Here is a 27,006-nt window from a genome sequence, read left to right as displayed (position 1 = left end):
CAGCACTTATTCATTCCAGTACAGGTTCGGCACTGACGTCATTTAATACAATTACATCTTAACTGAACTTATCCCCATCAATCCACTCATTGAACTTTGCTACATCTCATTCATTTAATCACGGTTCATGTCGCACTTGCCATGTCTGACTGCCAATAAACTACCCCGCTCTTCGTATGAGCTCTGGAAAGATTACAGATGGTTTGCCGTTCCAAGAAAAGCAAAGTTTGTAATAGCTAGAAGAGGCAGAAAGGTCAAACATAAGAGAAACCTACAGACGATAATGATAGTCTTTTGAAGCATGTTAGGGTAAGAAGTAAATAAATGTTTCACATTGATGACAACCACAACTCTTCCACTACTTGTTGCAGACACTGACCTTTTAAGAGAAGAGCTGAAAACTTTACAATAGAACAGAATTACTCGTGCTGCAGAGTGTTTTGTCTTATTCTATGACATCTGTTCATAAACCAATGATGACTGCTCGTAAATACATCTCCCATTTTCTTAAAAGTTTATTGCTGATTATGTCGATTTGCTAGCTTTGCTATTAACTCATTTGAATTTGTTTTTGCTTCATTTTAGCTGGGCATCATCTACCGTGACATAAAGTTGGAGAACATCCTCCTCGACAGCCAAGGGCATGTTGTTCTGACGGACTTCGGCCTCAGCAAAGAATTCCTGCCTCATGAGAAGGTACGCAGTTATTTTTACATTTATCAGCTCCAACAGTACCACTGTATGATATTTCCTTACCTTAATGAAATTTTCACTCTGCAGTGGAGTGTACGCCGATATGAAACTTCCTGGAAGTTTAAAACTGTGTGCTGGACCGAGACTCTAACTCGGGACCTTTGCCTTTTGCGAGTGTGGGTCATACTTGGGTAGCTCAGTCCGCGAAAGGCAAAGGTCCCGAGTTCGAGTCTCGGTCTGGTTTTTTTTTCTTTTTTCTTTTTTTTTCTTATTTTTAATGCTTCATTCACAGTAACTTCTACCTGTGATAAAAAGCTATGGAATTCTTGTGAACATAATTCCTTCGTACTTCAGTTACCAGTCTGACTTCTTAGTCCAGACATCAATGTAGCATGCGAAATTGTTCATAATTTTGTTCTTTTTCTCCTTCATTTGCAGGAACACAGAGCTTACTCCTTCTGTGGAACGATCGAATACATGGCACCTGAAGTCGTCAGAGGCGGTAACACTGGCCATGATATTGTAAGTGAAGTTTTAACATCTCCTCCATGCAACCATACACACCTCTATGAATTAACCATTACTTCATGTATAGAAATAATATAATTTTTAGTGGTGCTATATGTAGCCAGCAATAAATTATAAGAAGAGGCCTAATAATCTACAAATCAGATCTGAACGAAGTTTTATGTCGAGAATAGATTTTGTTATTTAGGCTAAGCTGCTTGTCTTGTGTAAATATGCAAGCCCATTGTTTTGGGTATGTATACCAACTCCTGAGAGCCTTTTTACACAATGTGAAATAAATCTCCAATTCTCTATCATTTCCACAGGCTGTTGATTGGTGGAGTGTTGGAGTGCTTACATACGAGCTGCTCACAGGTGCTTCACCTTTCACTGTCGAAGGAGAGAAAAATACCCAACAGGAGATTTCGAGGTGAGTATAATAGTCACAGTGGAAACCACATAAACAGTTTCCTCATATTGGTGGCAGCAACAATTTTTAATTCATTGATCATTCTTACGCTCGACTACACACAACATTCTAAATATCAGAAAAACAAGATGTAAATACAGGCAAACAGGAGTAGTATGAAATAATGTTTGAAGTGATCTTACATCAAAATTCCCATCACTCCTTGATAATTATATTGGCAGAGTTGTAACAAATGGACCCTTACTCAAAAGTAGTGGGTTTGAAATCCTCTTCCAGCCCCAAATTTTAAGTTTCCATCATTTTCCCATAACCATTCCACATCTTTTATATAAGCCATTCTGATTTCTTCTCTCCAGTCTTTCTTCAATCAGCCAAAGTACTCACGCTGTAATAACTTTAATATCTAATTTTCCTTCACTCTTAGTTGCAGAATTTTTACTGTTATGAGCTAAGAATCTTGTTTCTTTAATGTAGGAACTTGTTCCCACTTCTCTGGCACATTCTTTCCTCATTTCAGCTTAGTTCCGCTGTTTGCCACTTATTTGAACAACTCAATAGACTAACACCAGTTTGCTCTTAACATTGTCCTAATGAGTAAGTGTTCTTTTTGTAATGTAAAGCTGTCAACTACTACTGGAAAAAAAATGAAGACCATCACGTAATATCACTCACCTCAAGATTGCCCCTAAATTCCTTCTCATTTACTTTAGTTTTATTCAGCCTTCTTAGCAAAATATTTTGAAGGAAATTTCTAACTTGAATGTTTTAGAAGTCATTAATTCTTCTTGCATTTTCTAAAATGAAAATTAATCACCTAATTTTTAAGGGAAAAAATGGTCTCGTAACACCTGCAAAAAAATTTCCAAGTTTGTTTTAGCCCATTGTTTTGGATTTTTTGGATCTTAGAATACCACCTCAAAATATTTCAACATGGCTGACAACTCATGAATAACAGAAGGAAGGTGTATGACAACACTTTCAGAAGGTGCATCAGTGTCTCAGTTACCAGCTTAGTCAAGACAGGATATTCAAAAGACATTAGGAAAAAAGAAAAAGAAAAACCAAAAAATAGGCTGAAACAAATTTTTTAATGCACTGTAGTAAAGGCCACGAGGTGTTCTATTTTTCTACCAAAACTCACAGTTTATGAGGAGCCACTTTTGAGCTAGACCATTTCCCCTTAACAATTAGGTGATGATCATTTTTTAACAAAGTAAATTAGCAGTAATCTAAAGGCAGCACTGAGGTAAGTGATATTAGGTGGTGGTCTTAAATATCTTTCCAGCACTGTACATAAAAGTTGTTTTATGACATAATTGTAAACTTTGTCCAGCACTAACATCATTAGTCACCACATGTATTCAGCTGTATCCTATATAGACTCATATTCTTTCTTGTGTATTGTTAACTTATTTGATATTGTACTTGAATACCTATTTGCAGCTAAAAACTTCGAAACAATTTTCTACTAGGCAAGGTCAGAGTAAGCTCAGGTTATATTTCAATTCCTGCAAATAAAGTACTAGACACATTCTTATTCTGTAATGAAAACTATAATTTCATCATGCTTAGTGCAGATACATGAGCAGTTTTGACAAAAACGTTTACTGTTACTTTTCAGACGAATTCTCAAGACAAATCCACCAATACCTGATCATCTTTCACCAGAAGTGTCTGACTTCATCTCGAAGCTGCTTGTGAAAGATCCACGAAAGCGCCTGGGTGGTGGAGAGGAAGATGCAGAAGAACTGAAGAGACATCCTTTCTTCAAAGTAAACTGCTCTACAAAAAGTCTTACAAAATCTGCATAGTCTAGACTTAAGTAGTCAAGCAGATGTTTATGATGTGCTGTAAAATTAAAATGTATTAAACTTTGTGTTACAGGGCACAAATTGGGCAGATCTGGCTCAGAAAAACATTCCAGCACCTTTTGTTCCAAAAATTACCAATGAGCTGGATACGAGTAACTTCTCAGATGAATTCACTAAGATGACACCAACTGACTCACCTGCTATTGTCCCCCCTAATTTCGATAAAATTTTCAAGGTGAGTTGGGTGGGATAGATTTTTCACTTAGTATAATGTATTGATAATAGAAAGAATAACTCTTTTAATATGATTACTTGTTTTCAGGGTTACTCATATGTGGCACCATCTGTTCTGTTCAGTGAAAATGTTATAAGTGATGAAATATTCCAAGCGAACACAGATAAAAAGCCAAACAGTGCAACCATCATGTCTTGTAAAATAAAGGTAACACACTAACACTGTATTTACTCATGAACAAGTAGATAGAATACACAGAACATTATCTGTATTTAACTGTTTTTACTTCCACAGGAGTCTCCATTTTTTGAAAATTATGAAATTAACTTGACAGAAGGCATTCTTGGAGATGGAAGCTTTTCTGTCTGTCGTAAATGCTGCCATAAGAAGACAGGACAAGAGTATGCTGTAAAGATTGTCAGCCGGAAAATTGACTGTACACGGGAAATAAATTTGCTAAGGGCATGCCAGGGACACCCAAACATAGTCACTTTGCATGAGGTGTATCATGATGAGGTAATCATTTTTGAAAGACACAGTGCATTCTAAATATAATCAGAAAATACAATGCATATATAATTGCTAAATTTCTGGCATGTTGCAGGCGCATACATATCTAGTTCTGGAACTGCTAAGAGGGGGTGAGCTGCTTGAAAGGATAAGAAAGAAAATACATTTCACTGAAAGTGAGGCAAGTCAGATAATGCGCAAGTTAGTCTCAGCAGTACACTTCATGCATTCCAGAGGTGTTGTTCATAGGGACCTCAAACCAGAGGTACTTTTGAGTTTTTCAGTAACTAGGCATTTCTGTTTTCACTGGTAATTCAACTGCAGTGCAGTCCTTCACATTTCATTATACAAATTTCATTGCAGAATCTGCTCTTCACTGATGACTCTGATATGGCAGAAATCAAAATAGTGGACTTTGGGTTTGCACGACTGAAGCAAGAAAAGGAACCTATGCATACACCGTGTTTCACTTTACATTATGCAGCACCAGAAGTTCTCAAACAGGCATTTAATCAAGGTGCTGATGGGTATGATGAGAACTGTGATCTATGGAGTTTAGGAGTAATTTTGGTAAGTTTTCTTTTTCAAATTTATTTTTCTAATTTTGAAATACTTACATGAAAAACCTGCAAAATTTGATGCATTAAAATAAAACAACTTGTCTTTACAGTACACAATGTTATCTGGGAAAGCACCGTTCCACGCCAGATCAAGGGATGATAGTGCAGCTGCTGTTATGGCGCGGATAAAAGGAGGAGAGTTTAACTTTAATGCTGATGCTTGGGCACATGTATCTTCACAAGCAAAGTACCTTACCAAAGGTATGCAGAAGTAATTTTATGCTCATAGAAAAAACAACTTTTGTTTAACATCTTACTTTCCCCAGTTGTCATGGTGCCTATATTTTTTTATACTTTTTGAAAGGTCATAAGTTGATCTGACTAATATTACACTCACTGTACGGTATTGATCAAACATATTATACCAACTACCTGACCCAGTTATCGGTTTCCTTTCAAGATTAATGTTTGGTTAGTAAAGGATAGCAGCTGTCCAATGACAAAGCTGTGAATATGATTGCTTAGTGTTAATGCAAAGGCAAGGTAAAAAGTACAACACTTGACAAGGAATGGTCACTTTTTAGATGAAAAAATGCATCAACTTCGTGATGTAACTGTTACTATGATGTACATGATTTGTTGAACATTTCAAGGATTCCTCCCCAGAAGTTTGATTGTAAATTGTACAAAATATACTTCAGCAATTGGTTCTTCATTGAACTCGTATGTTTTCTAACCCAAAATTCTTAATACTTGGAAGTATGTGGAATTCAGTGGGTGCTTAATCAGGTGAATAGTATAGCAGTAAAAGATTAGTTTTTTAGATTTCAAGTTGCCAAAGCACCTTTGTGGGCAGAAGCATCTACCTGACTATTTTCTTGTGCAGTCCATGCCATCCTTCATGTATTGTTTTGTCCAGTTTATCCAGAAGACTAGTATAGTATTTGCCAGTTATTATTTTATGATTTTCAGGGTAATTAATAAGAAGAACCTGTGTTTGCATCCCAGAAAACATTAGTCGAAAATTTTTGACCATGAGACGCCCTTTTTGTTTTTAGGTGACTGGCATCTGGCTCCCACATGGCGTTTTGTTTGATGCTGCATGATGCCTCATTGACATTAATGTCAATCATTGTCAAAGCAATTCAGTTATTTGTCTTAGGATTTCATTTTCTGATTGGCATTAAAGGAAATGAAGCTACCATCTTGCACAAAGCTTTCCTATAATTAATCTTTATGTATAATAAACCATATTTCCTCTTTTGATATGCTTATGGAATCATGAATTTCTTGCCCTTTTTGTTGGTTATTGTTTAATACCATATTATGTACTCTTGTAAAGTCTTCGAGGATGGTGTTGAGACAGCAACAAGCCACAAATTTATTTTAAGTTCCTTTATTCAAAAGGTACTGTTACCGGTTTTGAATCTTTACAGTTCATCATCAGACAGCTTTCGTGCTTTCATTAGAACATGTGGGGCATTTTTTACTGGTAAGTTGTCATAAAATATAATACATAATTATAAGCACATCACACAGATGGTTGTGTTACAGTTTTGCATTGGGGTGTGACTCATGTGAAACGCCAGTTTGCAATACTTGTTTTCATAGTCTTCATCCAGCACATGGCATTCATAGTTTTCGCCACATTCTCATCATTGCACACTCAAACTTGTATAACTGAGCACTTCAGATTTGTCACTGAGTACATTTCCACCACATTCCTACCATAAATTTGAATCACTGACCACTTCATATTAGTCACAGGACAAACTTTTAACATGCACTGCATGTTTGGATAGATACAAAGTGTTTACAAACATATGAGTGCCAAAGATGCTATGATATATCGTAACATTATACAGATGCCCCATGATTGGAAAAAGATCATATATTCACTTACGTAACTGAAACGCCTTTTACACCAGTACAGAGAGACATTTATTTTGTGAATATTAGAGTAAATACTGCTACACTAATTATAAAGATATTCCATGTCAAAGATTTTTGTTAATTTTATATATATAGGTGTAGGAGGCATGGTGGAAAATAATTTTTGGAAATTTTTCAGGAAGGGGTGTTAGCCAACTCAGTTTGTTCATTAAGGATATAGTCTGGGGGGGCTGGTTTTTTGTTTTTGTTTGTTTCATTATTTATATATATATTTTGTGTGTGTGTGTGTGTGTGTGTGTGTGTGTGTGTGTGTGTGTGTGTGTGTGTGTGTGTGTGTGTGTGTGTGTTTCTATTTCTTCCAGTATATTCATAGTGGCTCCCTTTTCTGTCAGATGTAAAATTTTTAAATTTTTCTCAATGTTTCTCGGTGAATGGTTTTCTTCAGCAATATGGGCTACAAATGCAGATTTGTTCAAGTTGCCAAGCCTTAAAGCATCAATTTGTTATTTGTATCTAAATTCAAACTGCTGCCTGTGTGTCCAATGTAGAATTTTGGGCATTTGAGCTTGTATATTCCTGACTTACTGTAGGGGATCTTGGTGGTGTTTACGTCATGAATTACTTTTTTTTTTTGTAATTTATTATTTGTGGAAAAGCTGATTGTGATATTTTTCTTTTTAAATAAGTTTGCTATTTGGTATGATCCACAACAAAATGCAAACAAAAACCACAGATCCACTTAGCAGCAATCCACACAACATGCACTCCAGACCAAATCAGTGTGCCACAGAAGCCAAACCTAAATATGCTGCTCTCCCATACATAGGCCCACTATCACACCAAATCAAATTTTTAAAAAATCTTTAACATGGAACATCTTTATAATTAGTGTAGCAGTATTCGTTCTAACATTAACAAAATCAGTGTGTCTCTGTACTGGTGTAAAAAGCATTTCCGTTACGTAAGTGAATATATGATCTTTTTCCAAGCATGGAGCATCTTTATAATGTTACAATATACCATAGCATCTATGGCACTCATATGTTTGTAAACACTTTGCATGTATCAAAACATGCAGTGCATGTTAAAAGTCTGTCCTGTGACTAATATGAAGTGGTCAGTGATACAAATTTACGTGTGCTACGGTAGGGATGTGGTGGAAATGATGTACTCGGTGACAAATCTGAAGCACTCAGTTATACAGGTTTATGTGAGCAATGATGAGAATGTGGCGAAAACTATGAACGCTGTGTGCTGGATGGAAACTATGAAAACAAGTACTGCAAACCGGCATCTCACATGAGTCACATCCCAATGCAAAACTGTAACACAACCATCTGTGTGACATGCTTATAATTATGTATTATATTTTAGAGCAACTGATCAGTAAAAAATGCACCACATGTTCTAATGAAAGCATGAAAGCCGTCTGACGATGAATTGTAATGATTCAAAACTGGTAAAAGGTACCTTTCGAATAAAGGAAATTGAAATAAATTTGGGGCTGGTTGGTGTCTCAACACCATCAACGTTTGTCTTCAAATAACAGCCACGGTCTCCAACCATGTCATTATATGACAAAATTGCAATGTCTTCAGTTGTGCTTAAAATTTTGGGACCCCCTCCCCTCCACCTCATCCCCTACAAAGTACTGTTTCAGACATTAAATTCTGAGGCTGGGATAGAGAGAAGCAAAGGAAAGAATTAAAAGAGGGGGTGAGAGAAAATCTGAAAAGACTTGTGATTTGCAATAAAGTTCTTCAGCCCATTTTCACATATTTAATTTTAGCTTACTTTCGGTTCTGCAATATCATTGCATCAAATTACTAGTTGCTATGCTTACTCTTATACTCTTCATAGATGCAAATCTGTGTACTTTCTCTGTAAGTGACAACCATTGTCATAAGAGAGTAAATAGATTTAATGCACCATTCGTTCTGTTCATGAATGAAGAATTGACTTAATGACCATTTATTGCTGTAATTGAGGCACTCTGACCTTCACAGCCTTTAAATCAGTATATCTAGACTCTAAAGGATTTTCTTAGGTTTCTAGTTAGAAACAGGTGCTAGTGTTCTTGTAAGTTACTTTTCCTGAGATAATGTGTATTGCTTCAGGTACTGACTGTTGAGGCTACTCTCTCTGCAGTGGTTGCTTCCCATGGCAGCAAAACCGCTGAACATCCATTCTGATCTTCACGATAAAATTTTAATAACATTACTTTGTCGAACCTACTGTGGATCATACATACTTGAACAGTACACTAGGATGGGTCACAGAAGCAGAGTGGAAGCAGTATCTTGTGCCGTAGTGATACCAACCCTGTGAAGTGAGGTGCTCCACTTACTCACACCTCAACCTTTGTTGTCGTTCAGTTCTTTATTTTCCAACTCACTTATCACAAGATGCTTGTCTGACTCGCGATTGGTTCCAGTTGCAGCTTGCTACTCTTATGGGCAACAGCCTCTCACATTTACATGTCATTTAGTTATGTAATCACTAACATTCATCTGTAGATGATGATATGATTTCATCAGGTTGTAATGTCATTGTAAATGTATACTCCTGTCACATACCAACTAAAATATACGATGTCAGTTTGGATCACATTGGAATTTACTAGCATATTGAAAATAACACATAACTGGTGCTGTTGCATTAATCATTCACTAAATGCGTATTTATGGGGCAGATACCTCAGTGTCAGAGTTGCCAAATTTAGCGAACTTTTGCTATGCAAGGCATGTTCTAGATTGGGCAATAAAAATAGCTCTCAAATTGATATTTATCTAGCAATCAATTTATCTGTATTCTCCACACTTCTTTCAAAAACTCAGATTTAGACGTCCAAGTGAATTATTATGGGGCCACTTGTAACGGAAAATACTGATCATCATTGAAAGTAAATGATAAATATTAACTGTCACACTACTTGTTCTTTGTCATGTAAATATGAAAAGTGTTCTACTACATAGCAGAAACGTTTTTTAGATAGCTCATTAATGAAGATATGAACAGTTATGTAACAAAATATTATTAACGTTGCAGGTCTGCTGACTGTTGATCCAAAAAAGAGACTACGAATGAGTGACTTGCGTTCAAATGAATGGCTCAAGGGCAGCAATACAAGACTGTACCCATCAACTCCCTTAATGACACCTGATGTTCTCACAGCTGGCTCTTCAACACGTTCTGCAGAGATAGGAGTTAAGCAGACATTTGATGCCTTCTACCAGGCACAAAAAGAAGGTTTCAGACTGCAGGTGAGTAATTTACCTGGTTCTATAGCTTATGGGTGTGGTGAAACAGAAGTGTCATATTATGACCAAATTTCAACAGATCATTAAAAAGTGTTTTGACAACATACTTTTTTAATCACCCAAGGTTCATACCTATTTTAAAAATGTTATTTACAATGTATGTTTTACATTCAATGTCTGTTTCAGGATGTGGTAAATGCAAAATTAGCCCAGCGCAGACGTATGAAGAAATCCTCAACTGATGCTCGAAGTTGTTCAACATCGAGTAGCTTTTCAACTTCGAGCTCTTCAGGTGAGCTTTTTTCCACTTAATATTTCATCATGTTATTGTTGTTTTATCTGAGCTCTTTCTGTTACTGGCTAATTCAACAACATGAGCAATAGGTAGTATACTCACTAATGATAAAACTGTCATATGTCTGCATATCTACTTTTACTCTCACGTACAATAAAATTTACCATGGTTTCTCTTGTAAAGCCTGTTCCGCTATTTTCTTTGGGCTTTGTAATGTTCTTTAGTACGATTTCTTTTTCGTTTGCATCAAATGATGAATGTAATTAATCATAAAATATTTTTAGCTGTGCATCATATATATTTTATTTCACACTGAATGTAATGCCCCATATAACTGCTTAACATTATCAATAATCATTTTTACCTTTCTTTCTAACCTTCTGGCTTCATGGTAATGCTAACTGGTAACATGTGTTGGACACTTTAAGGTGCACTGAACAAAGCTCAGTGATTTTTTGGAGTATATAGTTTCCCTCCCCGGCAACCACCTTAATCATAATTGCTGTCCACAGCCTTAATCAGACCTTTTAATCTTCCCAGCGATCAACATGTTTCTCTTTCGTACTTGCAAACATTCCTAAAAGTAGTAGTTTCTGAAGTAATACTCAGATTTTCAACATCTCTTCAGCTATTTATTATTAAATTTGCTTCAGGTATGCTGATATAAGAGAATACCATAAAACCAAACCCTCTTTCTGCAAGATTATTTCAGAATATTTGTCTTCAAAAGAAAAAAAAAACTAATGATGCACTAAATATCTGTACTCACCTTGTATCTATAGAAATTTAGTCAACAGTGATACATGTAAAAATGTTGCACATAGTTCCAAATTTTGGTATTCTAATTCTGTTTGTAATCATTCAGTTCCTTCTGTGTCATTCAGTCAACAGCATTACAGTTCTTGCAATCTTTTTTTCTAGGAACTTCATCAATTCAGACTCCAGTAAAAGTCAGTCAGTCTGGGTCCACTCATTCTACTGGGAGTGGAAGTGTCAAACGAGCTAGCAGCAGCCAAGAGGATGGCAACAAGGTGTTCAATTTTGGAGAAGCAAGAGTGAGGGAGTATCTTTCCAGTCTTTCTTCTGATGAATCCAGCTGCTCCTCAAGCTCCAACAGTGGACAGAGTGGAGTGAAACGACACAGTGATTTTGTGCTATCTCCTGTAAGGAAAAAGTGGAAGAAGTCAGTCTCAGATTCAGAAGTACTGATCACTGAGCATCGTACGACTGATATATCGGGAATGAAAGTGTCACAAAGTTTAGGAGAAATTAGCAACCGGTTACCAGCACCTACGGAGAGACGTGTTCCATCCGAAACGAGTATTTCAGTACAAGGACAAGAAGCACAGTTACCTGTGCCAAGTGCTTCTCCTGCAGTAGCAACATCATCACACAGGGCATTACATCAAGATGTGGGCCCAGGACCTTCTCGGGAACAACTTGGAAGAAATACCACAGGTCCTTTGACTAGATCTCAAAAGCGACGCTTAGACAACAGTTCCAGTTCTGGATCAGCATCTCAGAAGCGTCGACTAGACGACAGTTCAAGCTCTGGATCATCCTCACGCATGACTACCCCTGAAATGCCTGTTAAAACTGAGACATCAACAGCTTGTAAGAGGCACCACAAAAGGCATCACAGACAGAGACATCATGGTGCAGAAAAGAAGTCAAAGAGGATGCCAACTATTACAGTTGAGTAAGCATTTTAGTCAGGTGGGAAGAATTATGTAATAAACAATACTGAGTACAGGAGTCATAGATGTAAAAGTGTGACTAACTACATAGTTCTTAAGCCTAGTCGCCTGTGACAGTGCTTGAAGACTCTGCATATAGATACTTTCTTGCAAATGGAAAAGTGGTTATCCCACTTTGAGAAACATTAATTACACATATTATATGGCTTTTTGTAAGGTGCAATTGAATTGCACAAGCTGATGCAAAAGGTGTTGTTGAAATATGTTGTTTACACAAAGGGACTTAATAATATATTTTTGTTTTCTTTTAGAAAATTTATGTCATTGTTACTTGCTAAATGAAGAAATGTTATGTACTTGTTGAAAAGACAATTGTTTATTTTGCAGAATGTATATGGTGTGTATCTATATTGTGACAGTTGCTATAAATATGAAAGGGAACAGAAGATGAGAGCTATACACAGTTACTGCAGAGTTGAAACTACGGTGCTTTAATAATGTGCCGTTAACATTAGAGTATTTTTAAAAAAGAAACTGATGTTAACTTCTTAAGTCATCACATGTATATCCTTTTGTACCTGTTGTAGTGTGACGATATATTGGTAACAAATATTTTTTGTAAGAGACTAGTCGAAACGCACAGTAGCTGAGTATTTAAAAAGAGTACTGCATTGTGAATTTAGAATAAACTGTACTGCAATATATGTCATGCTTCTAGGTAAAAATCTGACTAAAATTTTGTGTAGTTTTTTGACCTCTGAAATGTTTGTTATTTTTGAAGGGGGCAGGTTTTGTATGGTGAGGCTGCATGTGAGAGCTACATATCCATTTAACATTTTCAATTTCATTTGCCATTGCAGATGAGTGGATGATTTTACAAGATTTGATTAAATGTTTACCTTGCATTTGGTGGCTGTTGAGAGGAGGGTAATGTACATTAGCTTCCACAAAGTTACTTACATGGCAATGATTTTATTACCTCCTCATTGTGATGTGTGAATCAGTGACTACTGTGCGTGAGTAAATGTGTTGCAAACTTAAATAAGAAGCAAGCTAGACTTTCAAAGGTTTTACCTATAGATTTATCAGAAACATTTGTTTGTTTCTGGTATCTAAGCACTGTTGTTCCTGTGTATCTAATTATAATTACTCACAAGGTGAAAGTACAAGGAGTATGTGTTTTCTCCTTGTAATTGATGAAGTATTACCTTTCCTGTATATCAAGTATGATTATTTAATTCAAAGCGTGTATGCAAAAAATTGAATAGCTGCAGCCACTGACAGTGATGAATTTGTTCACTCTCAGAAATGTCTGTTTTTTTTTTTTGCAATTGAGACTGAAAATGTATTTTAGGCCTTTGTGTCAGTGTTAGTACCCTTTGTTGTACCACAGACATGGTAATTAGTTATCTGCATCTTAAAAACAAGCATGTCATAACTTAGTTTCAGTTATGTTGTGAAACTGTTGATTTAAATTGTCACAAGTAAGTTTATATTTATCATTGCTGGAAAACGAACTTTCATAATTGCTTGCCAAAGAGAAATACAGATGAGTTACAGGATGTGTATGTTGCACTTGATTGGTTTGTACGTGTATGAAGTCCAACATTAAGTTGGATTGTATGATTTGTTCTTGAAATGATAAACTTTGTGTCTTTGGAAGGTGATGTATTTTTATTAAATTCTGTTAGAGATTTGCTTGCTCATTTTGCTTCAAACACTGTATGAATTTCTTCTCTACACAATGGTACACATCAGAAGAATAAAATGTGGTGTTTTTTCATTAGAATGAACTGTATACACTCCAACAATAATGCATAACTCAAGTAATTCCTTTTTGTGTTAATTTAGTTTAATATCATTGATACTGAAGAAGAATAGGGGCATTTGTTTTGAAATGAATGGTGTGATCACTTTTTTATATTAGTATATCTGCAAATTATATTTAGTGATTGTAGCTGTGCTAAGATATATTATAAATAATATCAGTTGTTATTTTTAGGATTATTCTAAAAAATGTCTGATTCCAGTCTTAGTGAATGCAGTTCGGTTATTCAGCTAGAAATAAGAATTTATTAATGATTGACTGTGATTTGAGGTGGGTACAAATTATGACCATGGTTTGTCTTTGTCCCTGATGATCATTTACAGTATATATATCTAAATGTCCTTTGTGACAATGTAAAATTATACCAAAAATGTGCAATGGCTTGTGATAATGATTAAAATTGTGAAATTGTTTCATTTTGACTTGCACTCATAAATTAACCATCTCAGTTGTTTAGGGACATGTTGACTTATCATCATTGTTAGCTGGTTGTTTATGAAACTATTGGCAAAAGATTATTGTTGATATATTAATAAATGAATACCATCACCAAATTCCTAAAATCACAGAAAAGTTTTTCTGTGAAGTGAGTTTGTAATCCTTTCCATGAAAGTAGTTCCGATATCATAGAAAAATTATTTCAGCCACTGATTTAAATACTTACTGATTCTCCTAGAGAGAGATGAGCTTTACTTAACACTGATCCATCCATTAATTTTTTGACTGATGCTTCTGTGTGTTTGAACAGTCTCAGGTTGCTATGAAAAAATTATTTATAATGTATCTACATAATTGTGTTTTCATAAGCTGTCATAATAATAAATGAATATAATGTGCTTACTTCACATTGTTTCATGCCATAATTTGTACTAAATCATGTTACTACAGAAATAAGGTTATATTATGTTTGTTTTGTATTCAGAAAGTGATCTGTTCCTCCAATTTCATTAATTGTTCAGTATTTTATCCTCAAAAATAAAAATTTCGGTAGCAAGAATGGCAAGGAACCTTGTAATAAAGTTAACTGCCTATTTTCTGAATGATTAACACAAAATATTTATTTATGTGGTCTCTCTCACCATCAATGCTGTTAATTGGATGTAGATTCACCAGGCATGCCATCAATTGATTTTACACATGAATATATTTTTGTAAGTCCAGAATATTCATCAAAAGATGTTATTCTCAGGAAGTGGAATCTTTCTGTGAACTGTTGCTTATGATACAGTTGTAGCACTCATTTGCTTACTGAAATCTACACGGTATTTATTTCTAAATATGTTAATATTTCTGTTTATATGTGTATATACCATACTGAATTTGGGATTTAAATAAAGATATCTATAGAATTTATATTAATTCTCCTGTAGTAGTAGTTGTTCATGAATATGTTATACCTACATATATTACCTATCCTCCCAAAATTGTTGCACTTCTTATTGAGATCAGATTTTTGTTAATGTGACTAGTAACAGATACCTTTTGAACTTCAAGAAGAAGAAGAAGAAGAAGAAGAATGTAATGTACATTTGTAAGCAAAAGACAAAGAAGTACATAAGAATTCAGTTAAATGTTACAGTAAATAGCTGTTTTAATTCATCCACTGTATGGATAAGCTTCGCTTAGTGAGTTTTACTTATCCCAGATATAGTGAAAAAAAATTGTTAAGTCAAGAACAGAAACGAGCAAAACTTAGAGATGTACAAAAAATAGCAGTGGTGTCCAAACCAATGTTCCCATCTTGCCATGGCCCAGGGAGTGAAGTAATCTTACCCTCCCACACATCACTATTAAACTCGTTGTCATAGTATCTTCACTATTTTCAAAAGTTTCAAGAGGTGTAAGATAGACAAAATAATAACTTTTAACTTATTTTCATTATCTCGTTGTTGTTGTTGTCAGTGGCTCAAAGTATTGTTGTGTCTAGGAGTACATTCTTGCTGCTGAAAATTTTGATTTAACATTGCAAATTCTTGTTGCACTAAATAACTGATAAATATTTGCCTGTTGCTATAAATATCTTTTTATTTTATCCCATTCTTCTATACCACGGTAAATTCACTATATCCATTTTTATCACACCACAGATTAAATTATTAGAGACAAGATTACCAAAATCTGAGGTATGCCCACCACTACTTACATTCTGCGGTACTAACAATACTGCAAAAAATTTACAAAGAAAGAGAGTTTACAAACACAAGATGAATTATCACAAATATATCATTATTTTATAAATTAATCCAGAAATGAGTTAAATAATTCACATTAGATTGTGCAATTAATAATATGAATTTTAAGTATGACAAAAGTTTTGCAATTTCAATTATTCTTAAAAGAAGAGTACATACAGAGTGTAACAAATTAATTTCATTGTATATATTTCGCCTGAAATATATAATATAATATAATATATTATATTATATACAAAATCATATAAATTCTTTTAGTGAAACAGCTGAGATAATTTTAACCTATGTAGGAACCGATAGTATACATAGTATCGGGTATTTCTGTCAGATGTTCCTGTGCTCCATTCACTAATGTGCTGTAAGTGATTGGTTACCTGCCCCTTATTTCACATATTTCTCTGAGAAAAGTTTTTCTTGGCAAGCTAGAATATTAAAAGTGTGAAGTAAAATAGCATGTTCCAAATTTGAAAGACACTTGTGGCATTGTATTTAATTAAGACCTTGAAATTACAGTTCATTTTTCAATCCACCATAAGCAGCTAATATGCAGTGTATTGTGCCACCTGATGGGACCAACCTTTAGTCTTCTATGTCCTTGAAATTAGTATTAACTTGTTGTGTTAAATTCTTGTGTAGGCAGAATCAATGTGTAATCACAAGGGTTTCTGCATGTAAAACATGTTGATGCAATAATAATTCATTATCTGTTATTCATTAGTTAAGCAGTAAGGCATGGCTGCAAATTATTGTAATTGCAGACATGTTTTTGTACATTCGTGTACTCTGGAAGAGGGTGTAGGCAACCTGACAATTCCACTTTTCAAGAGATATTGGCTTAGCCTGGAGAACTGCACCAATGATTGCCAAATATAGAAATTTTGCATGAGTTAAATAAAAGACGCAACAATATAAAGTGTGCTAACACTATTTATTTAGAAACGGTTCAACAAAGAGAATGTTGTAAGTCACTAGAGCTTCATACAGGCTCTAAACTGTACTTGTGACTCAAAGCTAGAATATAAGTATGAAAAATATTTACATTAATTCTGGGAAGTGGAATAAAGAACTTTCATTCCATTCAATTCCACATTTTCAGAGCCGTAATAACATTAACCTGAGCACCAATTTTTTAAAATCTATTTAATGATGGAAAGATATAGCCATGAATATAACATAAAGGTATCAAAACTGATACCACATTGTCATTAAATTGTTTTCTAAGTATCAAACTTGCTGTCTTTATAGTGCCAGAGATGATAAAATAACTGTGCTTTGAATGCAAGAAAGACATTAGAAATGTTTCCATATGTAACAGATTGGGAACAGGATGTGGGCAAATTCCTTGATAACATGAGTAAAAAATGTGCTGGATCAAATTGTAGGAGGGTCTACTACTGGATGAGAACATCACAAACTTGTGACGATGCTGAATTTCTCAGACATTAAAATCTACCTCTGTACTTCACATATCACTATACATTGTAATGTATTAGATATAGAATATTTGTAGATTTAATCTTGAAGTTTGGTTCCTGGAATCCCCTGAGAAGCAGTATTTTCTCAGTAATGGATAGAAGAATCACTATATTGGAAAAACGATGGTATTAGAATGGCAGCAACCAGCACAAAAAGACCAATTTTGAGTACTTATGGCTTATCCTCAGATGATTTACTCTGTTTCCATGTTTCGTGCAGACAGAACACGTCCGTTACAGTACATGCTAAAATCAAATAGAAAGGTATTTAACAAGAGACCATGACCTAACTGGGTTCAGGCTTACTATGAGTGATGATAAAAGAAGGCATCTCTCTTCCTGTGTACCAGATGATGAAATTAAAGTGCAGCTACATACCGAGGTCCATTGTGGGCACTATTTATCAAACGGCAGTGAAACTTAGTAGATATACCAATGCATTAATGTGGAAATGATTTACATTGGAAAAAAATTAATTACAATTTTGGCCACCAGGTGCTAATCTGGCATTGCACAGCATCTCATCAATGTCTCTGGTGTTCATACTGAACAAATTTTGTAAGCTGTGGTTAATAAGAAAATCAACATTATGGCTTTCTCACTTGTTTGACCTTTTCTGCCCACATCCTTTCCCTAATCTGAAACACATGAAAAAATTTCAGTATGTCTTTTATTGCATTCACAGCACCTGATTTGTGCCTGGCGGACAAAATTGGATTAAATTTTTTTCCAGCTTACATCAGTTCCACATGAACACATTAGAACATCCACCAAATTTCACTACCATATGATAATGCCCACATTGGACCTTTGTGAGAAGCTGCACTTTAAGTATAATCACCCAGCAGGTAGCCTATTTCGTCTATAGCTGCATCAAATTCCTCCCCCCCTCCTCAGCACTTGCGCATATACACTTTAATTATCAATTTAGTTTTCTCCATTTTTATAAAGGTATTTTGTAACACTAGAAAATGGTACACAGGATTGCAACACAGGAAGGTGGACCAGCCACCAGCTGAATCCCATGCTAGTTAACAATGCTGATCTGACACACTGGCAGTCTGAATGTAGTGCGTAGGAGTAACTCTTCAGGTTTTCCCAGTGATCTGTCGGTATCTTGAGGTGCATGGACGCCACTGTTTTATCTGACATGTCAAGATATCGGTGCTTAGGTGGTGTATCACATTTATCTAGTCACATCTGAGGCCAGTCCCTCATTTCCAACCCTAAAACAAGACACAGGATACAAATAAACACAGAATGAAGTATACAGATAGATTATGCACAAAGCTTTTCACCCTTGGGCTATCTAATGTTTGGGGAGACAGGAACGACATGTAGCTGTAGAAATAAAATGAAAATAATTGCCAAGTCATTAGCCATCATTACCAAACTCTACCACAGACAGGATAAATATCAAAGAAGAGAAAAAAAAAAAGATTATCATTTTTGGTTAGTGTTACCTACATACTTGCGCATTGAGAAGAATTCTCCCTTATGAAGAAGACAAAGAGTTGTAATGGCTGTTAGAGAAGCTGTTGTCTCTTAAAAATATATGCAGTGTCTGCTCAGTTCATCCAGATGTGCCCATGTAGGCCTGTTGTTTTAGTTGCTTAGTTCCAACATTCATAGTACTGTTTGTAGAGTTCTACAAAATTTCTCCTCATTTTGCTACAAAATACTTGGAGCTTAGCAGTTACTGTTCCTTCCTCACCTGTTTCAATTTCTGTTCCTGCAATTCTAACATCTTCTCAAATTGCAGTACTGACAGTGTTACATTTGTGAGAATAAGGAGTTTTAACTAATAAAGCTCTAAGATCAAGAATAAGAGGTAAGTACATTTGAATAAAAAGGCTGCTTGTGCTAAACATGTTTTATAAAGAGGAGACAGATCATCAGCTGTGCCAGTATTTGCCCTTTAATCATACTAATACACTCTATGTTAAATCTTCCATCCCCCAACCTCACTCTTGTTACCCATCATTCTCACTAGTCAGTAGACACTGTTACAAATCAATCATATAAACACCATGTTTCGAAACTAGGGGTCCTTCAGCAGAAAAGAGAGAGAGAGAATTATAAAAAAAGACCAATCGAGAATTTAATGTGAAACCTACTCAGGACTATAGATCCTCGGAGAAGATATCTATGGAGTCATGGCATAACAGAAACCCAATCTTATCTTCAAAAGAGTGTTCATTTATCTGGCAGTGGATGTGGGTATGTGTTTCCTTGACTGGAACATCTATGTCTTACACTTGTTAACAACAAGATCTTACACAAAAATTGTGGTACTAATTTTGACTGTGCTTCTGAGAAATAATTTCTCCATTGATAACAATTTTTTTTCTGAATTTGGATCTATGGAGTATCCTTGCAGGGTACCCACCAGTAACATCAAGACACCATATGTAGTGAGTGCAATTTAAATTTCTACTTTTTTTTTCCATGTCACCACTGCCCTCATCTCTTTGCATCCTAGGTGTCCCCATGACCAAGTAACTTCACTTTTATACAAGTCACACTTACATTGCATTATCAAACAATGGAAACTCCTTGTAGGAATATCAGCAATGCAGGAAAATACAGATTGCTACTTACCGTAAAGAAGACATATCAAGTTGCAAACAGGCATGATCAGAAGACACTCACATGTAGCTTTTGGCCACAGCCTTCATCAGTAAAGAGAGGACACACACAACTTTCACATACACACATAAGCAAGTACACCTCACGCACACACGACTGCCAACTACAGTATCTCGGGCTGGAATGCAACATCACATGAGATGCAAACAGCAATCTGGGGGGGGGGATGGGAAAGGAAAAGGAATAGTAGTATGCGGATGGGGGTGGAGAGGGAGAGGGAGAGAAATGCTGTCTGGTGGAGTGTGCAGGGACTAGACTCCAACAGGGTAGGGAGTTTTGGGGGATGTGGCTATCCAAAGGCCTCACCTTTAGCCCTACACTCATATGTAACAATGATGGACTTGTCAAAGACCTACTCTCCTTCTCCCAGTCTCTTCAATGGAAGCATTCTTTGTTGCCAATCCATCCAACCAAAACCTACCTAGTTCCAACCTTGAACCCTGCATCTTCCAGCTCATACCACCATCCAACTGTGATCCTTCCTCTCTCCCACATAACCACCTGCTGGTCATGTTCCAGGAATTCCTTACCTCCAGCTTAGCCTCACTAACCTTCCCCAGATCCCTTTCTCAGAACACCAGTCTTTCAGTAGAAGAAAGGACAGACATACACAACCCCAAAACAAATCCCGACCTAATCATCCTACCTGCAGACACTGCACTATTCTGATGAATTGTAGTGACTGCGTGGAAGGAGGTCTCCGCCAGTGATCTACCTGCTCGGCTGCAATCATTGCACAGATTTTTTTTACTGGTGTTACTAACAACCAGCTGTCCACCAGGATAAATGGCCACCCATGCAGCTGAACATAACACACTTGACTTCAATGGTTACTTCACTACCTGAGACACCTGGATCCTTCCCTCCACCACCAGCTTTTCTGAATTGCGGAGATGGGAGTTATCCTTACAACACATGCTCTACTCCCGTAATTATCCTGGCCTCAGCCTACGGTAATAAGATAACATACTGTCCCAACACCCTCCACCCCCCCCCCCCCCCCATATGTCCTATCACCCCCCCCCCCCAAGTCTCATTTCACACCCAGTTTATTTGCCAATTTGGCATAATTTTACATTTCAAACTCAGAAAACCAATGCTCTGTTTCGGTTTGGTCTTGATCCCATTTTCCAGGCTTTGTTATAGTCTTATCACTAATCTATCCACTGTCTTTTTCATTCATTCATTCATACATCATTTCTAAAAACCTCATTATGAATGTGAACTGTGTCAAGTTATATAATAGCCATGAGTAACCACTGCAGACTACTTATGTCACAAGAAATTGACCAGTGATAATTGAATTACACTGACAACTGTGAGAATTACTTCTAACAATTAGAAGTCCAGGATGGAATAAGTGATAACTGAATTATACTGACAACTGTGAGAATTACTTCTAACAATGAGAAGTCCAGGATGGAAGAAGAAGAAGAAGAAGAAGAAGAAGAAGAAGAAGAGTATAGGCTGCTACTCACCATGTAGAGGAGATGGTGAGTTGCAGACAGGCACAGTTGAAAGAATTGATAATTAAATCGACACCCTAGCTGCAAACAGGCATTAGTATACATCATTGGGGACATGTTGAAAATGTGTGCCCTGACCGGCTCTCAAACCCCAACTCGTACGGGACTTGGCAGATTAATCTGCCACGAGTAATGAGTGTGATGGGCAAACATCTATTAGGCACACTACGAATTTAGTGGTGTGGACATTTTGGAAATATGGGTCTCACGGGAGGCATGCATGAGATAGTCCCTGCAGTTGTGCTATCCTCTGTGCCCTCAGTGGCTCAGATGGATAGTGTGTCTGCCATGTAAACAGGAGATCCTGGGTTCGAGTCCTGGTTGGGGCACACATTTTCAACATGTCCCCAATGATGTATACCAACACCTGTTTGCAGCTAGGGTGTCAATTTAATTATCAATTCATTCTAGAGAAGCTGCATGGTTATCAATGGTATCTGGTCTTTTGAGAACAGATGCTAACTTCAGGAGGTTTATGGCATGGGGCAAAGGGGTGAGGGTTGGGGGAGGGAAGTGAAAAGTGGAAGAGGAGAGAGGTAGAGAAAAGGGGGAAAAGACTATTGGGTGCATTGAGGTCAGGGCAGTTACAGGAATGTAGGATAATGTGTGTTTTCTACTTCACCTTTAGTCTAAAAGCTTAAATGTATAACAAACAATCTTATCATTGAGCTTGTCTGTGATTTAACATCTCCTCTAACGGATGGGTCACAGTTTATACTTTTCATAATACTGTTGTTAAGAATGGAAATGAAAGGTGGACAATAAATAGTTTAGACAAGAAGAGAAGAGAAGCTTTTTAAATGTGTTGCTACAGAAGTATGCTGAAGATTAGATGGGTATTCATATAACTAATGAGGAGGTATTGAACAGAATTGGGGAGAAGAGAAATTTGTGGCACAACTTGACTAGAAGAAGGGATCGGTTGGTAGGACATGTTCTGAGGCATCAAGGATCACCAATTTAGTATTGGCAGGCAGCGTGGAGGGTAAAGATTGCAGAGAGAGACCAACAGATGAATACACTAAGCAGATTCAGAAGGATGTAGGTTGCAGTTGGTACTGGGAGATGAAGAAGCTTGCACAGGATAGAGTGGCATGGAGAGTTGCATCAAACCCATTCTGTGGACTGAAGACCACAACAACAAGAATTACTATGAATTACATTTAAAGCAAGTAGCCAGTCATACTACCACTGTGAAACATTGTTAAGACTTGGCTGAATCTTTGTGCAGATTCAGTCGCTCTTACTTCATTGTAGATAACTGCATCATCCACAAAAAATCTGATGTTACTATTAATTTTGTTTCCAAGGTCATTCATGTACAACATGATCAGCAAGACTTCTAATACACCTCCCTTGGGCACACATGAAGCTACATCCATGTCTGTCGGTAACTCTCCATCCAAGATAACATGCTGTATCCTCCCTACCAAAAATAATCATCATTCCAGTCACAAATTTCAGTTGATGACCCATACAATCGCACCTTTGTTGATAAGCATAGACATTGTACATTTATGTAAATGTAAACAGATAGATGTCATCATTCTGTATGTTGGCAGAGTCAAAAACTGTTTATATTAAACATTAGAGTTACATAGAATTTTTATGCTGTGTCCAAATATTCTGATGATAAATAGTAGTGGTAGAGGGTAATCTAAGATTCTTTTACTTTGGATCATTGGGATTTTCAGTTTCCTGTCTGATATATGCTGGTAACCTGTAACAGATATTGCACCAGGAAATGATACTTTCTAGATAGAGAGGCATAGTCACCAACTGAGTGGTTTTTATTTCTCATACTGCTATTGTCAGTTGCATAGTTCAACCTAAATTCACTTTTGTTATTATCATGAATACCATAAGAGAATATATAAATATGTGTATTGGCATACATCCATAGGCTCCTGAAAAGGCTTCTGAAAGATGTTGAGTCATCAGTTTTTTTATTTTCTCACTGCACACTCTTGTAGAATAAACACTTTTTTGATCTTAGTTTCATTGCCCCCTGAAGACTATGCCATAGGACAGTATTCAGTAAAAGAATGCTAGCAATCTCACCTGTGGGTATAGACGATACGAAAACTTTCTAAGTGCAAAGCAGGTGGAACTGATCTTTTTAGTTAACTTATCCATATGCTAGTGCCCCCTCAATTAATTATTCATCTTAATGACTAGAAACTTCACTTGTGGAGCCTCATCCAGTGTGAATGTAATTATTTCTAGTGCCATTACTTGTATGTCACATTTTTTGTTGCGTAAAACAAGTCTTCATAAAATTAAGGGTTAAGTTATTTGTTGTGAAACAGTTGTAAGCCTGTTCTATTATTCTTCTGACTGTGCCTGGTTTGAATGCATTGGGGACCCTTTATCAGTAGACTCATGTCATCAGCATAATTACAGTTTTTCAAGGGTTGAAGAACCTGTTTTATATTGTCAAGATACACCATATATACCAACAGTTTCTCTGGTACGATTTTATGATCTACAGAATCAAAAGCATTGGCAAGAATACAGAAAATACCTTGTTTGGTTCTACCAGAACTGAGTTTGTGAGATAATATATTGCTTACTTGTTAGAAGATCGTTCACAGAGATGAAACTGGGCAGCTGTTAAAATGTTACTTTCAGAGAGAGGGGTCATACTGTACTGGCGAGGATTATATAACATTCTGTATCTGAAGTGGATAAGTTTATATATCTGCAATAGCTCCATATTACACTTTGAGATTACATTATTTTCTTTTTTCAGTGCATATGTATCACAGTTAAAATGTGATTTGTTTTATACTACTCATATTGCTTTTCTCCATTCAGTTCAGTTTTGGTAGTCTTTCAAAGCATTTTTTCATGTTCAGTAAGCAATATTTCAGTTGAACTATCACACATGAATGTCGTACAAAAGTATACCCTTTTGATTTGAATGATTGTTCCTGTTATATCCCTGAATATTGAACATTTCTCTTGCAACACAGTGTATATGGTTTTCATCATGTCTTTCTGCTAACATGCCAACCCTGTAACTTTAAACTTTTCTTATAGCAACAATTGGCAGTGTTACAGAGAAATGTGTTGTTTCACCCCAATGATCTGGATACTGAAAAAGGGCAGGTGAGAAGATTGTCATACTGTCTAATACATTTCAGACACAATTGGCAGCCTTCAGGAGGTGACATGTGTGAAACTGATATTAAACAACAGCAACACACTACCTAGTTTTCAGAATTAAGAGTTCCTTCCTTGAAAATGAGAGAGGGTCAGATTGAAGATGAACAAGAAAGAAGGAAGGTCAGGTCACTCATACCCCAAAATGAGAGGAATTTACCTGTAATGAGGGCAGGGTAGACAAATATTAAAAAAAAAGTCTACCAATTGGAAATTTAGTAGCATTACTGCAGTGTCTGGCGATCCTGTCACAAAATGAGTTACAAAAATATAGACCATATATGTAATGAAATAACTCTCTCTTATTGTTCTACAGAAATTATGACACTTATGGATGGAATCGTTGGCATTTTATATTTTCGACTTGTAAGAACTGCAGAAAAAACTGGTAATCCAACAAAAAGAAAAACTAAATTTCTGCAATAAGGAAATATAGCAGGTAGTTACTACATTCTTTTGTTGTTGTCTGTTCAATATAATACAGCAGCAGCAGCAGATTATACTTGAATATAATAACATCCATATTGTAATGCCTAATGGGAAAGGCAAAAGAATCCATGATTACAGGCTGTCCTTATTCATTGTTTAACACATTTGACTGTTGTGACAGGAAACCTATAAATAATAATAATAATAATAATAATAATAATAATAATAATGGAGACCCGGGAAAAGAATAGGCCTCCGGTATGTTCTGCCAGTCGTAAAAGGCGACGAAAAGAACAAACCACTAACAGGGCTAACCCCCCTTTTAGTGTGATTAGTTGGTTCAGGACAGAACTAGTGAAGCCTCAGACCAGCGCCGTCATGGTCGGGGACGACGCTTGAACCCCATGCTCGCCCACAATGGTAATGACACTGCTAGCCAACTGGAAAATGATTTAAATCCAAATAGAGGTGTTTTGCAGGATATGCTTCCTGCAACCACCCTAGAAGGAAAACAAAGACAGAGGATGAGAGGGTCAGATGAAGTTAATCAACACCTCATGTTCTGTTATTACCAAGCAATAAACCTAGGAACCAACACAACTGGATACAGATCACAAGTATACACAACATTTATTATGAGATACCCAGAATTAAAATTTTTAACAGAACAATGACTAGCTGATCAGATCCGTGTAATGATCAAAAATAACAGGATACCCCAGTCAGAATTAGAAAACATCAAACAACAAGTACAACAAATACTGGAACAAAATAATGTGCAATCAGAAGAAGAAGAAAATACAGTAATGGACTCAAACACCCCAGAGCAAACAAACAAAGAACAACACGCACCAATTAAACAATCAGAGGAAAACGAAATCTTAAGACAGCCACCAGAACAAGCACAAATAGATCACGAAGTGACACACATGTTAGATATAGAAGAAAAATTTCAGCTGACATATATAGAATACAAAGACACAAATACAGACATTAGACCATTCTTGCATAGACCACCAAATAATCCACAAGTCGAAACAACAATAGAAACTATCAACACAATCATACACAACAAAATAAATGAACACACAACTATGGAAGAGTTACAACTACTGGTTTATACAGGAGCACTCACTACACTAAATATACACACAAGGCAGAGATCAGAACCAACCAACACACAGAAGAAACCCACAAGACCAGCATGGCAACACAGGCTACAGATCAGAATAGAAAAACTGAGAAAAGACATCAGACAGCTAACACAATTTATAAGAAATGAAATGTCAGAAGAAAAACGAAAAAGGTTAGGTAAAATCTCACAACAAGAAGCGATAGAGCAATTAGATGAAAAGAGGCAGAAATTAAAAGCATTGGCCAAACGACTTAGAACATACAAAAAAAGTGAAAATAGTAGGAAACAAAACCAAACATTCAACACAAACCAAAAGAAATTTTACCAGACAATAGATAACACACACATTAAAATAGACAATCCACCAAACATAACAGACATGGAACACTTCTGGAGCAACATATGGTCAAACCCGGTACAACATAACAGGCATGCACGGTGGATACAAGCAGAAACAGACACATACAAGATGATACCACAAATGCCTGAAGTGATAATTTTGCAACATGAAGTCACCCAAGCAATTAATTCTACTCACAATTGGAAAGCCCCTGGAAAAGATAAAATAGCAAATTTCTGGCTAAAGAAGTTCACCTCAACACATTCACATCTAATTAAATTATTTAACAGTTACATTGCAGACCCATACACATTCCCTGATACACTTACACATGGAATAACTTATCTGAAACCTAAAGATCTGGCAGACACAGCAA

General features: G+C 36.2%; 1 protein-coding gene across 2 annotated transcripts in view; it reads left to right on the top strand.

Annotated features, from left to right (window-relative positions):
• LOC124595517 (ribosomal protein S6 kinase alpha-5-like) overlaps positions 1-15,072 on the top strand; it is a 405,565-nt gene extending 390,493 nt beyond the window's left edge. For both annotated transcript variants that reach the window (XM_047134283.1, XM_047134284.1), the window contains exons 5-17: positions 586-696; positions 1,132-1,215; positions 1,527-1,630; positions 3,252-3,402; positions 3,515-3,676; positions 3,764-3,883; positions 3,971-4,192; positions 4,281-4,451; positions 4,550-4,756; positions 4,857-5,007; positions 9,688-9,902; positions 10,086-10,191; positions 11,116-15,072. In XM_047134283.1, the coding sequence (XP_046990239.1) occupies positions 586-696; positions 1,132-1,215; positions 1,527-1,630; positions 3,252-3,402; positions 3,515-3,676; positions 3,764-3,883; positions 3,971-4,192; positions 4,281-4,451; positions 4,550-4,756; positions 4,857-5,007; positions 9,688-9,902; positions 10,086-10,191; positions 11,116-11,897 (2,586 nt within the window). In that variant the 3' untranslated portion in view covers positions 11,898-15,072. The remainder of the gene's footprint in view (positions 1-585; positions 697-1,131; positions 1,216-1,526; positions 1,631-3,251; positions 3,403-3,514; positions 3,677-3,763; positions 3,884-3,970; positions 4,193-4,280; positions 4,452-4,549; positions 4,757-4,856; positions 5,008-9,687; positions 9,903-10,085; positions 10,192-11,115) is intronic.
• Positions 15,073-27,006: the final 11,934 nt, after the last annotated feature.

The sequence above is a fragment of the Schistocerca americana genome, chromosome 2 (assembly GCF_021461395.2).
Source record: "Schistocerca americana isolate TAMUIC-IGC-003095 chromosome 2, iqSchAmer2.1, whole genome shotgun sequence".
NCBI lineage: Eukaryota > Metazoa > Arthropoda > Insecta > Orthoptera > Acrididae > Schistocerca > Schistocerca americana.
Note: the sequence above shows the minus strand (reverse complement) of the source record. Positions and strands in the feature narration are given on the sequence as shown.